Source organism: Hypanus sabinus, chromosome 10 (assembly GCF_030144855.1).
Source record: "Hypanus sabinus isolate sHypSab1 chromosome 10, sHypSab1.hap1, whole genome shotgun sequence".
In the NCBI taxonomy this organism is placed as follows: Eukaryota; Metazoa; Chordata; class Chondrichthyes; order Myliobatiformes; family Dasyatidae; genus Hypanus; species Hypanus sabinus.
In genome coordinates this window covers 130,182,722-130,197,685 of record NC_082715.1, presented here as the reverse complement: position 1 = coordinate 130,197,685, position 14,964 = coordinate 130,182,722, and the positions used below count along the sequence as shown (strand labels likewise).

The following is a 14,964-nucleotide window of genomic DNA, read 5'->3' as shown; positions in this document are numbered from 1 at the left end:
AACATATTTTCTAAAGCAACGCACACAAAATGCTGGAGGAACTCAGCAGGTCAGGCAGCATCTATGGAAAAGAGTAAACAGTCAATGTTTCAGGCCAAGACCCTTCTTCATAGATACTCTTTTCCAAAGATACTGCCTGACCTGCTGAGTTCTGACCTTCTTGCAAATGCTCAAACAAACTTGTGCACAAGTGTATTTGAGTAACTGCTAATTACCGTGTGTGTGGAGAATGGCTGACTCCTTCAAAACCATCCCTAACACAATCAATCATACTTAAAATTATTATCATAACTAAAGTTCAATATATTTTTCAGTATTATTTGGAATAATTGAAATTACTTACTGGTTTTCCAACAACGAAAAAACATGTAGGTTTTGACAACAAAAGCTCTCTCTCAGATTCATCTTCATCAATTATGTCTGTATACACCAGTGGTGCTGGCTTATGTTTTTCTGCTTCCATGTCATTAACATCCTATAGGTAAAAATAAAACTGTGTTACAGAGTCATAGAGCACTATAGAAAAAAATGCTTAGATAAATAGAGGGCTATGGGTAACCCTAGGTAATTTCTAAAGTAAGTACATGTTCAGCACAGCATTGTGGGCCAAGGGGCCTATATTGTGCTGTAGTTTTTCTATGTTTCTCTGGCACAGAAACAGGTCCTTCAGCCTATCTAGTTGAAGCAGAACTGTTATTCTGCCAAGTCCCATCAACCTACGCCTGGACCATAGCTCTCTATATCCCTCCTATCCATGTACCTATCCAAACTTCTCATAAATGTTGCAGTTGATCCCACGTCTACCATTTCCACTGGCAGCTCGTTCCACATACTCACACCCTCTATGTAAAGAAGATCCAGGTTACCGTTAAATATTTCATCTTTCTCTCTTGACCTATGACCTCTAGTTCTAGTCTCACACAAGCTAGAGGAAAAAGGCCTGCTTGCATTTACCATATTTATACCCCTAATAATTTTGTATGTCTCTATCAATTTCCCCTCATTCTCATATGCTCCAGGGAATAATGTCCTAACCTATTCATTCTTTACGGAAAACTTAGGTCCTCAAGCCCTAGCACATTCCTTGTAAATTTTCTCTCTGCTGTTTCAATCTTATTTATATCTTTCCTGAGGTAGGTGACTAGAACAGCACACAGTACCCTAAATTGGGCCTCAACATCATCATATAAAGGTTCAATGTAACATACCAACTCCTGCACTGAATACTTTGATTTACAAAAGTTAATGTGCCAAAACCTCTCTTTATGATGCTATCTACCTGTGATGCCACTTTTAAGGAGTTATAGATCTGTATTCCCAGATCCCCCTGTTCTACCATACTCCTCAGCACTCTACCATTCACTGTGTAAATCCTACCCTGGTATGTGCTCCTAAAGTGCAACACCTCACACTTGTCTGCATTACATGCCATTTTTCAGCCCATTTTTCCAGCTTGTCCAGATCCCGCTGCATGCTTTGATAGCTTTCCTCGCAGTTTACTGCACCCCCAATCATGGTCTCATCCATAAATTTGCTGATCCAGTTAACCACATTATCATTCAGATTGTTGATATAGATGACAAACGATAATGGACCCAGCACTGATCCCTGCAGCACAACACTAGTCAAAGGCCTCTGGTCAGAGAGCTAACCATCTGCTACCACTCTTTAGCTTCTCCCAATTTACTACCTCATCCTGAATGCCAAGCAATGTGCCATTTTTGACCAGCTTCCTGTGTGTGACTTCATCAAAGGTCTTGCTAAAGTAAATGTAGACAACATCCACAGTCTTTCCTTCAGCAATTTTCCTGACAAATTCCTTGAAAAAGATTGGTTAGAAATGACCTGCCATATACAAAGCCATGTTGACTATTCCTAATCAGGTCCTGTCATTCAAACATATATGCAGTCCCTTGGAATACAGTACCTTCTAATAATTTACCCACTGCTGAAGTCAGGCTCATTAGTATATAATATCCTGGCTGATTCTCAGAGCTTTTCTTAAACAATGGTACAATGTTAGCCATCTCACAATCCTCTGGCACTTTTCCTGTGGCTAGGGATGTTTCATATACCTTTTCTGGGGTTCCTTCAATTTCTGCACTATCCTCCCACAAGGTCCAAAGGGGCACCTTGTCAGGTCCTAGGGATTTATCCAAAGTAATTTTTCTGAAGAGAGCAAGCATCTCCTGCTCTGTAATCTATATACAGTTCATGACATTACTGCTGTTTTGCCTCAGTTCTGTTAACCCTATGTCTATCTCTGGAGTAAGTGTTGGTTGTCCGTCAATAAGCTGTATTTGTGCAGCTCATCTGATGTGTGTTTGGAGGTGACTGTAGAGACCAGTTCTTGAATGGCATAGGCATTCACACTGAGAACAAGGGAGTCATATGATTCCATAGGCACAGCTGTTGCTGCTGTTTTCCTCTTTTATCAGGTGGTCTCCAGGTGATGCTCATCTTCTAAGTTGCTGCGAGCAAGTTTAACCAAGGTGTGCCAACCAGTTCTATCTCATGCCCTATGTGCCAGATGCCAGAGAGCAAGCCCACTATAAGCAATGCTGGCTTTTACTGTCTTTATAACTCTTATGAGGTCTACCACGGTGAGGCACCATCAATAACTCTCTCTGAGATATGAAGGCGAGATATCGGCTTTTATTGACTGGAAGAAAGAACAAGCAGTAGTTGACCACCATACTACATCCTGGAGACTGAAGGCCGGGCTCAGGCCTCAATCGCCTTTATGTGGGTCTGTGGGAGGAGCCACGGTCAGTGGGAGGGGCCACAGGAGCAGTCAGCAGGGGGCATGTCCAGACAGGTACATGTAGTTCACCACACATGGTTTTTGCTTCCCCATGATATCTGGCCTTAAAGCAGCTGCTCAGGGAGTCTGAAGCCCAGCGTAACAAAGTTGTGTTTTCAGGTTCATTATTGGTAGTCTTTGCCCTACTTCCAGGTTTGTAATACAGTCACGCCAGCAGATGCCCATAATGGATCTCAGGCTACGTACATGGAAGTGCTCCAGCAGCTCGAGCTGCCTGTCATATATAGTGAATGTTTCACAACCATACAGAAGGCCAGTAAAGACATCATCCTTATACAGGTTGATCTTAGTGGACATCTGGATATTGTACTGGCACAGCGTGTGTGATTGCAGGCAGCCCAGTCACTGACTAGCCTTACAAATTCTGGTGTTGATTTCTTTATCCAAGAATCTATCACTGAAGATAACACGTTATGTTTTGGAACTTGAAAACATTAAGCTAATTCAAATGAAGCTGCATGAGTCCGTAGATGTAAAAAGAGTTTACTTTTTGTGAGGATTGCAAGTATCACGTGGTTGTGTGATGACATATGCAATTAATGTATTTTTATATAACCTGTAATTAATTAAAAAACAATAATGTTTAATTGAACTATATATACACACACAAAAAAGATTACTCAAATATTATCGAAATAGTAAATACGTAACACTCCTCCCTGCTTTGCTATAAACTCCAACTCAATAGAGAATGCATCTCAACTATATACACAATATGATGCAACTATGATATACAGATATCCACAGCATAGTAAATTTTAAGTTGTGCATTCAGGGTAAAAGATATAATTGGTGTGGAGGTTTTTGAACTTTTGTGGGATAACACCTTTCCTGACAAGGGGGATCACTCTCTTTGGCAGATGAGACTTGTGGCTGTGAAAACAATTTCAGGTCCTGGGATGCATTCAGTGGTGATTGTAGAAGTTGACTCTGAGACTTAAGGAAATGGTTCTAATAGCGGTAGACCACTGTCTTCTCTATCAATTGACTCTGCTCTCCTCAACTGATCGATGTGATGTCTCCAGATGATATTAGAAGCAATCTCCACTGTGTGGGAGATTAGTCTAGTCCTGTCCTTAAACTTTCCAAGTACTCATTTTTGATCACCTCTGTCACCTCTGTAGTCACTCACCAGGACTGCTTGACCAGGAATGAAATATCAAACCTCCTTGTTTGAGGAGGCTTCAATTTGTCTCAGCTGTTTGTCCTGCATCCTCCTTCTAAGTTTAAGTTTGAGAAGATTCAAGCATGAATGCAAGGGATGACCTGGGAACATTTTGGCTAGTGAATTGTTGGTTGTGGCGTGTGTTGCATTATGATATGCAAGGAGGAAATTGGTGAGCTCCTGGTCAGTGTTCGTAGAGTGTTCTGCTGACATTGCTTGCAGTTCTTTCTTAGGGTTCTGGACAAACTTTTCAGGCAAGCCATTTGTAGCTGGGTGGTACAGTGCAGATGTAATATATCTTTTTCCATTCATTTTCAGGAATGATTGAAACTGTACTTCCCCACCCCACCCCCACACAAACAGTGGTCCATTGTCACTGGCTATGTGTTCTGAAACACCAGTCCTTGTGGAGAGGCTTCTCAATAGATCAAAAGTGTGGGAGGCTGTAATGAAGACTATGGGGAACACTTCCGGCCACCTTGTAGCTGCATCCATTATTACCAAGAAATTTGCGTCCATGAACGGTACGGCAAAATCCACATGAATCTTCTGCCAGGGCAGTGCAGACATTCCCTAGGATGGAGAAGCGCTCCTCTTGGCACCTCCTGGACAGGCTGGCATTCTATACAGTGTATGGCAAGCTGCTCAATCTGCTGATCTATTCCAGGCCGCCAGACAAAGTTTCAAGCCAACATTTTCATTTTAACCACCCCTAGATGACCAGCATGCAACTCTTCTAACAGTTTAGTTCTCAGATTGAATGCCACAACATCTCTTACTCCCCACATAAGGCAAACTCGTCAAGGGCAAGTTCATCCCAGCGGTGGTAAAAATAAGGGAAGTGGGATTTCCGTTACACATTCCAGTCAGTTTGGGTGACCATGTAGACCAGAAAGAGTGAGGGATATTTTCTGGTTTCCCTGTGGATATTTCTGCCATAAAAGAGAGACTTTGAATTTACATTCGGATAAATACGTCAAGAGGAGTGTCTTTTTCAGTAAATTTTTCTGGTACTTCCTTTTGCAAGGGTAAACAGGACAATTCATCAGCATTTCCATGATTAGTCATCCTCTTGAATTCAATCTTGTAATTGTGTCCTCCAAGAAAGAGAGCCCACCTCTGTATTCATGCTGCTGCTGTTAGTGGAACACCCTTCCGTGAATTGAAGATGGACACTAGTGGTTGATGATTAGTAATGAGGGTAAATTCTTTCCAATACAAGTACTATTTGAAACACTTTACACCCCAAATCAGAGTCAAGGCCTCTCTGTCAAGAGGGTGTCCTCTTTTGTAAATTTTTCCATTATTTCCTTTTCCAAAGGTAAACAAGACAATTCATCGGCATTTCCATGATTATTTGACCTTGTAATTGTGCCCTCCAGTAACTCTCCCATACCTCGATGAACTATTTTACACTCCAAACCAAACAAAAGGCCTAATCAATCTGTGTGTAATTTTTCTCACAGTGGTAAGGGGACGTGATGGGAAGGCTATGGGGTATTCACTTCCATCGTTCAAAACATGACTGCACCTATGCCATACGACAGGCATAACAGGCAAGCTTCACTGGACGTTGTGAACCATAATGTGTCTTAGCTGTGTCAGATGTCACCATTTCCTTTATCTTTTTGAAAACCATCTCACACTGCTTTGTCCTGCTATTACTTCCTGATCTGCTGTAATGAGTTCAAGTGGTGAAACACAGTGGTCAGATGTGACAGGACCCTGTCATAGTAGTGTGACATGTCCTTTGGCCTTGGAGCATCTACCACTGCTAGAATTTTCTCAGCACACTTATGCATCAATCACGTAACCACAGTAAGTGATGCTTGGTTTAAAGAATTCACAGTTGTCACATCGTGATCTGAGCTCATAAACTTTTAATCTTTTGTAATACTGTCTTGAGGTTTTGGAAGCTCAGGGCTAACAACCCTGAATGGTCAAAAAAATTGTTACAGAAACAGCAATAAAGAATCCTTCTACATCTGAATGCGATGATATTCCTGAGTTTCCACCCAGGATTTGCATGACTGATAATTGTGAAAACTGAGAGGAAGCTACTGATATGATGAAGGAAACCCTGAACACTGCCAGAGATGGAGGACCTTCACTGTTGCCCTAAATGCCAATAGTGTAATGGGCAGTAAGTAGTAAGTAGTGAGGTTTTGGAGATGTTCCTTGTCATCCTTATTGGTAACACCGAGTGCCTGGGCAGCCTTGGGCACCTGGTCCATAGCTTTCTGCCAGAGTGCAGGTGCGGATGCCACTCCAAAAGTAAGTATTATAGCGATAAAGCCCTTTGTGAGTGTTTATATTGAGAAACACTTTGTATTCTTCTTCCATCTCCATCTGCAAGTACTCCTCATCTAAGTCCACTTTGCTTAAGTGCTTTGCTCCAGTAAGGTTTGCAAATATATCCTCTATCCTGGGCAAAGGGTATTGGGTTGATGGTAATCTTGAAATCACTACTGTTCCTGACAGACTATTCTTCTTGGCTACCTGGACCACCGGTGCTACTCATGAGCTTCACTCATCCTGGGATCAAGCTGCAAAACTTGGCTGTGGCATTTTCATTTAATGCTATTTTACCCTTGATATGTGTCTTACTTTATTGCAATTTTTGTAAGTTTTGACTTTAAAATCTGTATTTATTTATTTAATTGTGTCTCTGCCTGTGGATTCCATTGAAAGAACAATTTCCACTGCTCTTTAAAACTTAAGTTGTGCTTCAAATAGGAGCTATTTTTGAATGCTTTCTTTTAAGATTCCCCAAACTAAATGATTTCGTAGTGTATCATTGAGCCCATTACCAAACTGACAATGTCCAAACAATCACTTCAATTCAGCACATATGCTGAAATAGACTTCCCTTCTTTTTGATTCCGCTTATGAAACCTAAAGCATTCTGCGATCAACAATGGCTTTGGTTCTAAACATACCTGCATTACTTTTACAATAGCAGCTAAGCTCATTTCTGATGGTTTGATTAGAGCAGTTAAATGTTGAAGCAAATTATATGCCTTTAAACACAATGCATTTAACAAAATTGGCACTCGCTTCTCATTGACTATTTAATTTACCGCAAAATACTGTTCCAATAGCTCAGTATATATGTGCCAATTACCCGTTGTGTAATCAAATTCATTATTTTTTCTGATGTTGTGATTTCTGCTCTTTGTTTTATGATTATTAACCGTTTCTCACTTTTTATGAACAACGGAATTCTTCAGTTTTCTCACTTTCTTTTAAAAACTTGATCATGTCTTTCCTTCTGAAGAACTTGTGTACATTTTACTTTACTTCTAACATCTTGCTGCACTTTAACAGATCAGTAGTCAAATGGCTTTCCAGAACTTCAGCAAGCAAAGGCTTGATTTACCCCACCCATTGTAGAAGGAAGGTCATGATGCACCATCAATAACTCTCGGAGACGTGAGGCAAGATATAGGCTTTTATTGGCTGGAAGAACGAACAAGCAGCAAGTGACCACCACACAACATCCTGGAGACTGAGGCCGGGGCTGTGTCTCCAATCGCCTTTATACCGGGGTCCATGGGAGGAGCCACGGTCTGTGAGAGGAGCCACAGGAGCAGTCAGCAGGGGGGGGGGGGGGGCGTGTCCAGACAGGTATATGTAGTTCACTACAGGTCGATGCTATCAGCAGTAGGTTTCTGGAGTATCTGGTCAAGAGCAGTCTGGTCTACATAGAAGGACTGTTGACTAAGTTGCTAAAGTGCTCTCTCCATCTGTCATTAATGCTTTTCCCATCTGAGCAGGACTGTGCCATTGCTGATAGAAGGGGTGTGTCTCTCATGTAAATACAGATGCAAAAAATACATTTAAGATCTCCCCTATCTCTTTCAGCTCCATGCATAGTTGATCATGCCAATCTTCAAGAGGACTAATATTTCCCTTAGTATCTGATTGCTCTTAATATATCTGAAAGAGCCCTTGGAATTCTCTTTCACCTTGCCTGCCAGAACAATTTCATGCCTTCTTTTAGCCCTTCTGATTTCCCTCAAAAGTGTTTACTTGCATTTCTTATACTCCTCAAGCACCTCATTGTTCCTTGCTGCCTATACCTCCTTCTTTCTTTGTAACCAGGGCCTTAACATCTTTAGAAATCCAAGGTCCTCTAAACCTGTTGACTTTGCCTTTTAGTCAAAGTAAATTTATTATCGAAGTACATAAAGTATATGTCGCTATATGTTACCTTGAAATACATTTTCTTGCATCAATGAAAAACTCTACAAACACTAACAAACAACCAATGTGCAAAAGAAGACAAACTGTACAAATAAATACACACAAAAACCTGAAACCACGAGTTGAAGAGTCCTTAAAAGTGAGGCCATAGATTGTATACTCTTTTCAAAGTTGAGGTGAGTGAAATTGTGTAAGCTGGTTCAGGAGCCTGATGGATATAGGGTGCATAACTGTTCTTGAACTTGGTGGTGTAAGACCTAAAGCTCCTACTATACCTTCTTCCCAATGGCAGCAACAAGAAGAGAGCAAAGCCTGGATGGCAAGTGTCCTGAGGGTGGATGCTGTTTTCTTGCCTAGCACTCAACGTAGATGTGGTCAATGGTGGGGAGGGCTGTTCTTGTGATGGACTAGGCTGTACCTAATGCTTTTTGTAAGCTTTGGACATTGGTGTTTCCAGACCAGACTATGATGCAATCAGTTAGAATACTCTTCATTGTGCATCTATAGGAGTTTGTCAAAGTTTTAGAAGACATGCTGAATCTGTGCAAATTTCCAAGAAAGTAGAGGTGCAACCATGCTTTATTTGTAATGGCACTTACATGCTGGCCCCAAGACAAATTCTCTGAAATGATAATGGCAAGAAACTGAAAGTTACTGATCCACTCCACCTCTGATCCCTTGATGAATACTGGCTCATGGATCTCCAGTTTCCTTCTCCTGTTTCAATAATCAGATCTTACTTTTGCTGCCATTGAGTAAGAGGTGTTACTGTGGCACCACTCGACCAGATTTTCAGTCTCCTTCCTTTACGCAATTTGTCACCACCTTCAATTCAGCCAACGACAATGGTATTGTCAACAGACTTAAATATGGCATTGGAGCTTCTCAATTATAAGTATAAAGCAGACAGTCTCGTGGTATGCTTGCATTTATGGTGATTATGGAGAAGATATTACAGCCAATCTGAATTGACTAGGGCCTCCAAGGGTAGTCATAGCCAAAGGGTGGTAGTGGGGATGAGCTCCCAGTGCTAAAAAAATGCTCTTCATGGCGTGCATCTCGAACAGCCTCTGACAACCAAGTCCAACTCCTGGCCTTCACGTGTGGCACAATTCTTATGCCCGGCGGAGCTGTTCTCACTGACAGGAGAAGGGGAAAAGGTGGGCCACTGGCACCTTAAAACCGGTTGCTCTGGGCAGATGGGGCTCATTAACCATGGATGATAGCTTACCTAGGAGCGGGAAAACTCCGATTTCAAACCTCTGCTGCCTTGCGGCTATACCCACTCACAGGGATGTTTTGTGGCTGCTGATTACATTGATAATAGCAATAAGTTGCAATTGAAATCCTTACAGTGCAGACATATCAATAAAGATCTTTAAGCACTCAGGTGAAAACTGCCCTGAAATACACAGACCATTAACAAAAGTACATAGTAAAAGTAGTTTATTGATTTAATTGGTTTTTGACATGTTTGACTATTGGAAATACACATTTAAGAGATGCTATACTTGAAATACAACATATGTTATGAAAAGCATATATGTTATAATGGAGAGAATGGAAAAGGGTAAGGGGGTGATCAGATGACAGGATCAATTACATGTGTCCCTGAGACCGTCTCAAGAAAATGTGAGATTATAATGGCAAGACATTAAAGAAGGTTAGGGAGATGGATAAATGTTTTGAGAGTGCCATAATTTCAAAGTTGATTTCAATGTTTTAAGAGGTATATGCTGCCAATTTTGATGAAGAGTCTAAGATCTGAAACACCAACTCTGTTTCCCTTTCTTGTTCTACTTAGCTTTTTCATCTTTTTCTATCTTTATACAATAAAAGATGTACAAACCTGCATAATATTTGTCTTGTGAGGGAGACAGTGGCTGCTAAAAAAATTCCAAGCCAAGTAAAACAAAGAATCGAGAAAGATGGTTGTTCTCCTAAGCAAGCATTTAAAATGAATAAGATGGGACTTTTTTGGAAGAGCATGCCCTCATACTTCATCTCAACAGGATGAAAAAACTGTGTAAAGATTTAGGACTGCCAACGATTGCCTTACCCTTCTCCTTTGAAGCAGTGCTGAGGGAGTCTGTAAGCATATGCCAGTAAGAGAGAGAGAAGGTGCAAAAGTCAATAATGCCCCTAGGTATTTGGTTAACAATAAGGATATGGCTGATAATATCTATGCCCACTATCACCATTTAGTTGTTGCAAGCAATGTACTGGGGTGCTATTGCTACACTTAATGGCTTATTATCAACGTGTCATTTCAGTTTAAGCAGCAATGAGAAACCTACCGTTGAGGAAAATTCAAAGAAGAACAACTTCAAGATATGAACAGATTACATCAGTATCAGACAATGTAACATATGCAACAACTGATGGCATATCAAATAAATCATGACCAGAGCATGTGGGTATACATAATGTCTAGGAACTTCACTCATCTCCAAGATGATGTTGACAAATTGGTGTATGAGACTGGGTTTGGTGAAGTAAACTGAAAAGAGGTAGTAGAACTACATAACCATCAACACACAAATGAGGATCTGAGTGAGCAACAAGTGTCCCAAGAGGAACAAGCAACCACTGACCATCACCACCAAAACTATTCCTGAGTGAAAAGCAGAAGGACACAGCGGATCAAGCAGCATTTTTGGGAAAATAAACAAAGTCAACATTTCAAGCCACGAACGCTTCACTTAATATTTATGTTTCGGATTTCCAACATCTTCAATACTTTTTTTTACCAATTATCCTGCTCATCAGTCATATTAAGAATTCTTATCTTTAACATTACAGGCACAATCAAGCTCAGGTTCATCACAACAATATCATTCAAATACAGGAACAAATCTGCCTCTCATCTTCCCTGCTATCACCTTGACATACAAAACCATCATGAATTAGGAACAGCAGTGGACTGTCCAACCCCTTGAACCTGCTCTTCCATTCAATAAGATCATGTGGGATCTGACTGTTACCTTAAATCACATCTTTAACTTCCTTCCTTAATTTACCTCAAAGACATTTTGAAGAAGAAAGTTTGAAGACTCGGAGCCCTCTGAAAGAAAGCTCTCATTTGGAAAAAGTGATCTCCCAATCCTAGATTCCTCAGGGTACTCAACAAGAAAAAACATATGAGACCCATTGGAATCAAATGCAATTTACAGTATGCTAGCTTTATTATACTAATTCAAAAAGTAACTGTTAATGAAATAGTTTATTATTACAGGTGCTGTGTTGATGCATATTTAAGTGTTTAGCCTCTTTAACTATTTTTTGAGCTCTAAACTGACACCAGATTTTTCTTTAAAAAATGGAAAATACTTCTGCAATTTAAAAATTTTCACTTAACAAAGCATCTTTCTCAAAAGTATCTTCATCATAAATCAATTATTATTTTAACTAAAAACATTTTGGTTTTCAAAATCTGAAATGAAGAGCAGATCTATCTTATAAAATGTGAAACGAGAAAATCTGCAGAAGCTGAAAATCAAAGTAATACACACAAAATGCTGGGGTACTCAGCAGGCTAGGCAGCATCTATGGAAAAGTGATTGTTTACTTTTTTCCATAGATGCTGCCTGGCCTGCTGAGAAAAGCTATCACTGAAAGTAATGGCCTGCTGAGAAAAGCTATCACTGAAAGTAATGGTAGAAGAATCACATAAATCATACTTTATCTCTGTTGCATTCTTATGAAAATCTATTAATGGTGGTAATACCTTGTCCAATCAAAAAAAAAGCTGAAGGTTTATACAAAAAGTTGGCTAGCACAAAGCAAGTGCCTTGGTACAGGACTTTTCTGCATTGTTTGTCTATCTATTTAATCCCATCCCCCTGCATTCTCCCCAGAATTTAAAACTTTTAATAAAAACATAGTATGCATAAGATATTTAGTAGGTCATGCAGCATTTTTATATGTAGAACGTATATTTGTGAAGATAGAAACAAACTACACTTTTCAGATCAATGACACTTCATTAAAGCAGCATTTTCGGGTTTAATTTCAGATTTCAAACATTTGCAGTAACTAGAAATTCTCTTACAATGTACTTCGATCCTAATTTTAAGTTACAAAATGTGGGATATGACATTAATCAACATGTGTTCATATACATTACTTTAATCAGAACCTTTGCTCTCACATTTTAATTTGCATAAAGTAAGAAAATCATTTAATGAATTTGAGATTTACCTTAACATTCAAGTTCTACATCTCTTCACTATGTAAACAATATAGCAAAACAATCTAATGCATATTTGATTATCATGAATATTCAACGAGTAATCAACACTTGATCTTACTAAAGTTGCGGGCGACTTTTTAAAAGTGATTTTACAAGATATAGTGCAGAGCATACGTAGTTGACTATTTGCAAATTGCACTCCATTGACACAACATATCTTAGAAACATTGTAAAATTGCAGCTATAATTTACATGCATCCTGTATTTTTGTTAACTTACAACTTATCCCGATCGCAATTCGCACTTCCAATACGAAATGCAGAAATTGATTTAAATTGGTAGCTATAGAAACAGGGGCAAGCAGACGCGAAACAAGTTCCTGTACATGCGCATGATTCGTATTGACATCTGGGAATTGTAGTCTGTGTTTGACTCTGAATTATAATGTGTTGGAGTTCATTTTCTGCAAGGCAATGTCTTTGTTTTTAACATCCTGGTTTCGTTTTTAACCTTACATTAGTAAGAATATTTAATTTTAAAGTACCTTCTGCTTAGTGAGTCTAGCGAAATATTATTTTTGTTATATATCACTGAAGAGGAAATTGCGTTTCGTACCTGACACAAGTTTGTTTTTTCAGCGACCCATAGGTATTTCAGTTCTTCCCGTTCTGTCCTGTTGGTTGAGTCCCTCCTGTCTGACCATAAGCTAACAGACTTCATTGTGAGTAATTTTCTTTTATTTGATTATCTTAATAAAGTAACCTGCCGATAATGGCAATTTTCTGCGCCTCGGGAAGTAAAAGCTGCCAGAGGGATTTAACGGCTTTGAGCTGAAGCGCATCCTACGGTAGAGGGCCGGCGGCGGCGGCTGTTTTGAGCCGAACCGTAAGCGGTTCCTGTGCACCCGGGTTCCATCTGGGAGGCGGACGAAGCGGAGTGGAGAGGGCCGCGCGCCGCCGCCCGCCGCTCGAGCGCGCTCCAGAAGCGGCGGCGGTTGGCGGCGCGTGAGCTGCCGAGCCCGTGGCCTCACCCGGGCGGCGGGGCGCATCCCGCGTCGGGTACACACCCACTTTTCCTGGCGATCGATCGTCAGACCATAAAATATAGCAGCAGAATTAGACCACTCCGTCTATCGAGTCCATCATGGCTGATTTATTATCCCTCTCAACTACATTATCTTGCCTTCTCCCCTGACGCCTTTGCTTTAAATTTGCTCAATGACTTGGCCTCCACAGCGTCCGTGCAAACGAATTCCACAGATTCACCACCCTCTGGCTAAACATATTCTTTCTTTTCTCTGTTTTAAATGGGCACCCCTCTATTTTTGAGTTTGCTCTCTCTCGTCCTAGACTTACCCACGTAGGAAACATTCTCTCCACATCTATTTCGTCGAGGTCTTTCAACAATCCATAGGTTTCATTGAGATCCCACCCCAACATTCTTCTAAACTCCAGCAAGTACAAACCAGAGCTATCAAATGCTATCAAACGTTAACCCTTTATTCCCAAAACCATTCTTGTGAACCTCCTCTGGACTCTCTCCAATGCCAGAACACCTCTTCTAAGGTAAGGCATCAGAACTGCTCACAATACACCATGCATTCTGACCAATGCCTTATAAAGCCTCAGCATCACATCCTTACTCATATACTCTAGTCTTTTTTAAATTAACGCTAACATTGTATTCCTTACCACTAACAGCCTGCAAGTTAACCTTTAGGGAATCCTGCACAAAGACTCTCATAGTCTACACTTGTATTTCTTCTATCAAACTGCCCACATTATATTCCATCTGCCACTTCTTTACCCATTCTCTCAATCTGTCCAAGTCGTTCGGTAGACTCCCTGGTTCCTCAATATTACCTTCCCTTCAAGCAAACTTCATATCGTCATCAAACTTGCCCACAAAGCCATCAATTCTTTTTTCCAAATCATTGACATATAAGATGAAAAGAAGTGGTCCCAATACCAATCTACAGAATACCACTTGTCACTGGCAGCCAACTGGAATAGGCCCCTTTTATTCAGACTCTTTGTCTCCTGCCAGTCTGCCAATCTCCTATCCACGCTAGTTTCTTTCCTGAAATACCATGTTAAACAACCTCATATGTTACACCTTATCAAAGTACCTGAAAATTCAAGTAAACAACATCCACTGACTCTCCTTTGTCTATCCTGCCTGTTATTTCTTAAAAGAATTACAACAGATTTGTCAGGCAATATTTCCCCTTAAAGAAACAATTCTGACTTTGGCTTAATTTATCATGTGCCCCCAAGTGCCCCGAAACTTCATCCTTAATAGTGGACTCCAGCATCTTCCCAATTACTGAAGTCAGGATAACTGGCCTACAATTGCCTTTCTTCTGCCTCTCTCCCTTCTTAAAGAGTGAGTGGCATGTGCAGTTTTCCGGAATCATTCTAGAATCTAGTGATTGTTGAGAAATTATTAATGCCTCCACAATCTCTTCAGCTGCCTCTAACAGCACCTAGATGTAATCCATCTGGTCCAGCTGACTTAACCTACCTTCAAATCTTTCAGCTTCTGTAGCATCTTTTCCATTGTATAGCACCGCACTCA

The 14,964-nt window shown here is 40.4% G+C and overlaps 2 protein-coding genes across 9 annotated transcripts in view; one reads left to right on the top strand and one right to left on the bottom strand.

Annotated features, from left to right (window-relative positions):
- The window catches only part of ak9 (adenylate kinase 9), a 154,525-nt gene extending 140,714 nt beyond the window's left edge, over positions 1 to 13,811 (bottom strand). For 4 of the 6 annotated variants that reach the window (XM_059982953.1, XM_059982955.1, XM_059982954.1 and 1 more), the window contains exons 1-2: positions 13,003 to 13,126; positions 344 to 475 (exon numbers count right to left, since the gene is read on the bottom strand). In XM_059982953.1, the coding sequence (XP_059838936.1) occupies positions 344 to 475; positions 13,003 to 13,107 (237 nt within the window). In that variant the 5' untranslated portion in view covers positions 13,108 to 13,126. Of the gene's footprint in view, positions 1 to 343; positions 476 to 12,666; positions 12,752 to 13,002; positions 13,127 to 13,742 lie in introns of those variants that run through there. The other 2 variants (XM_059982957.1, XM_059982958.1) reach the window with 2 other exon arrangements.
- The window catches only part of fig4a (FIG4 phosphoinositide 5-phosphatase a), a 105,820-nt gene continuing 103,675 nt past the window's right edge, over positions 12,820 to 14,964 (top strand). For all 3 annotated transcript variants that reach the window (XM_059982960.1, XM_059982959.1, XM_059982961.1), the window contains exons 1-2: positions 12,820 to 12,906; positions 13,026 to 13,108. The gene's annotated coding sequence lies outside the window, so the exon portion shown is untranslated. The remainder of the gene's footprint in view (positions 12,907 to 13,025; positions 13,109 to 14,964) is intronic.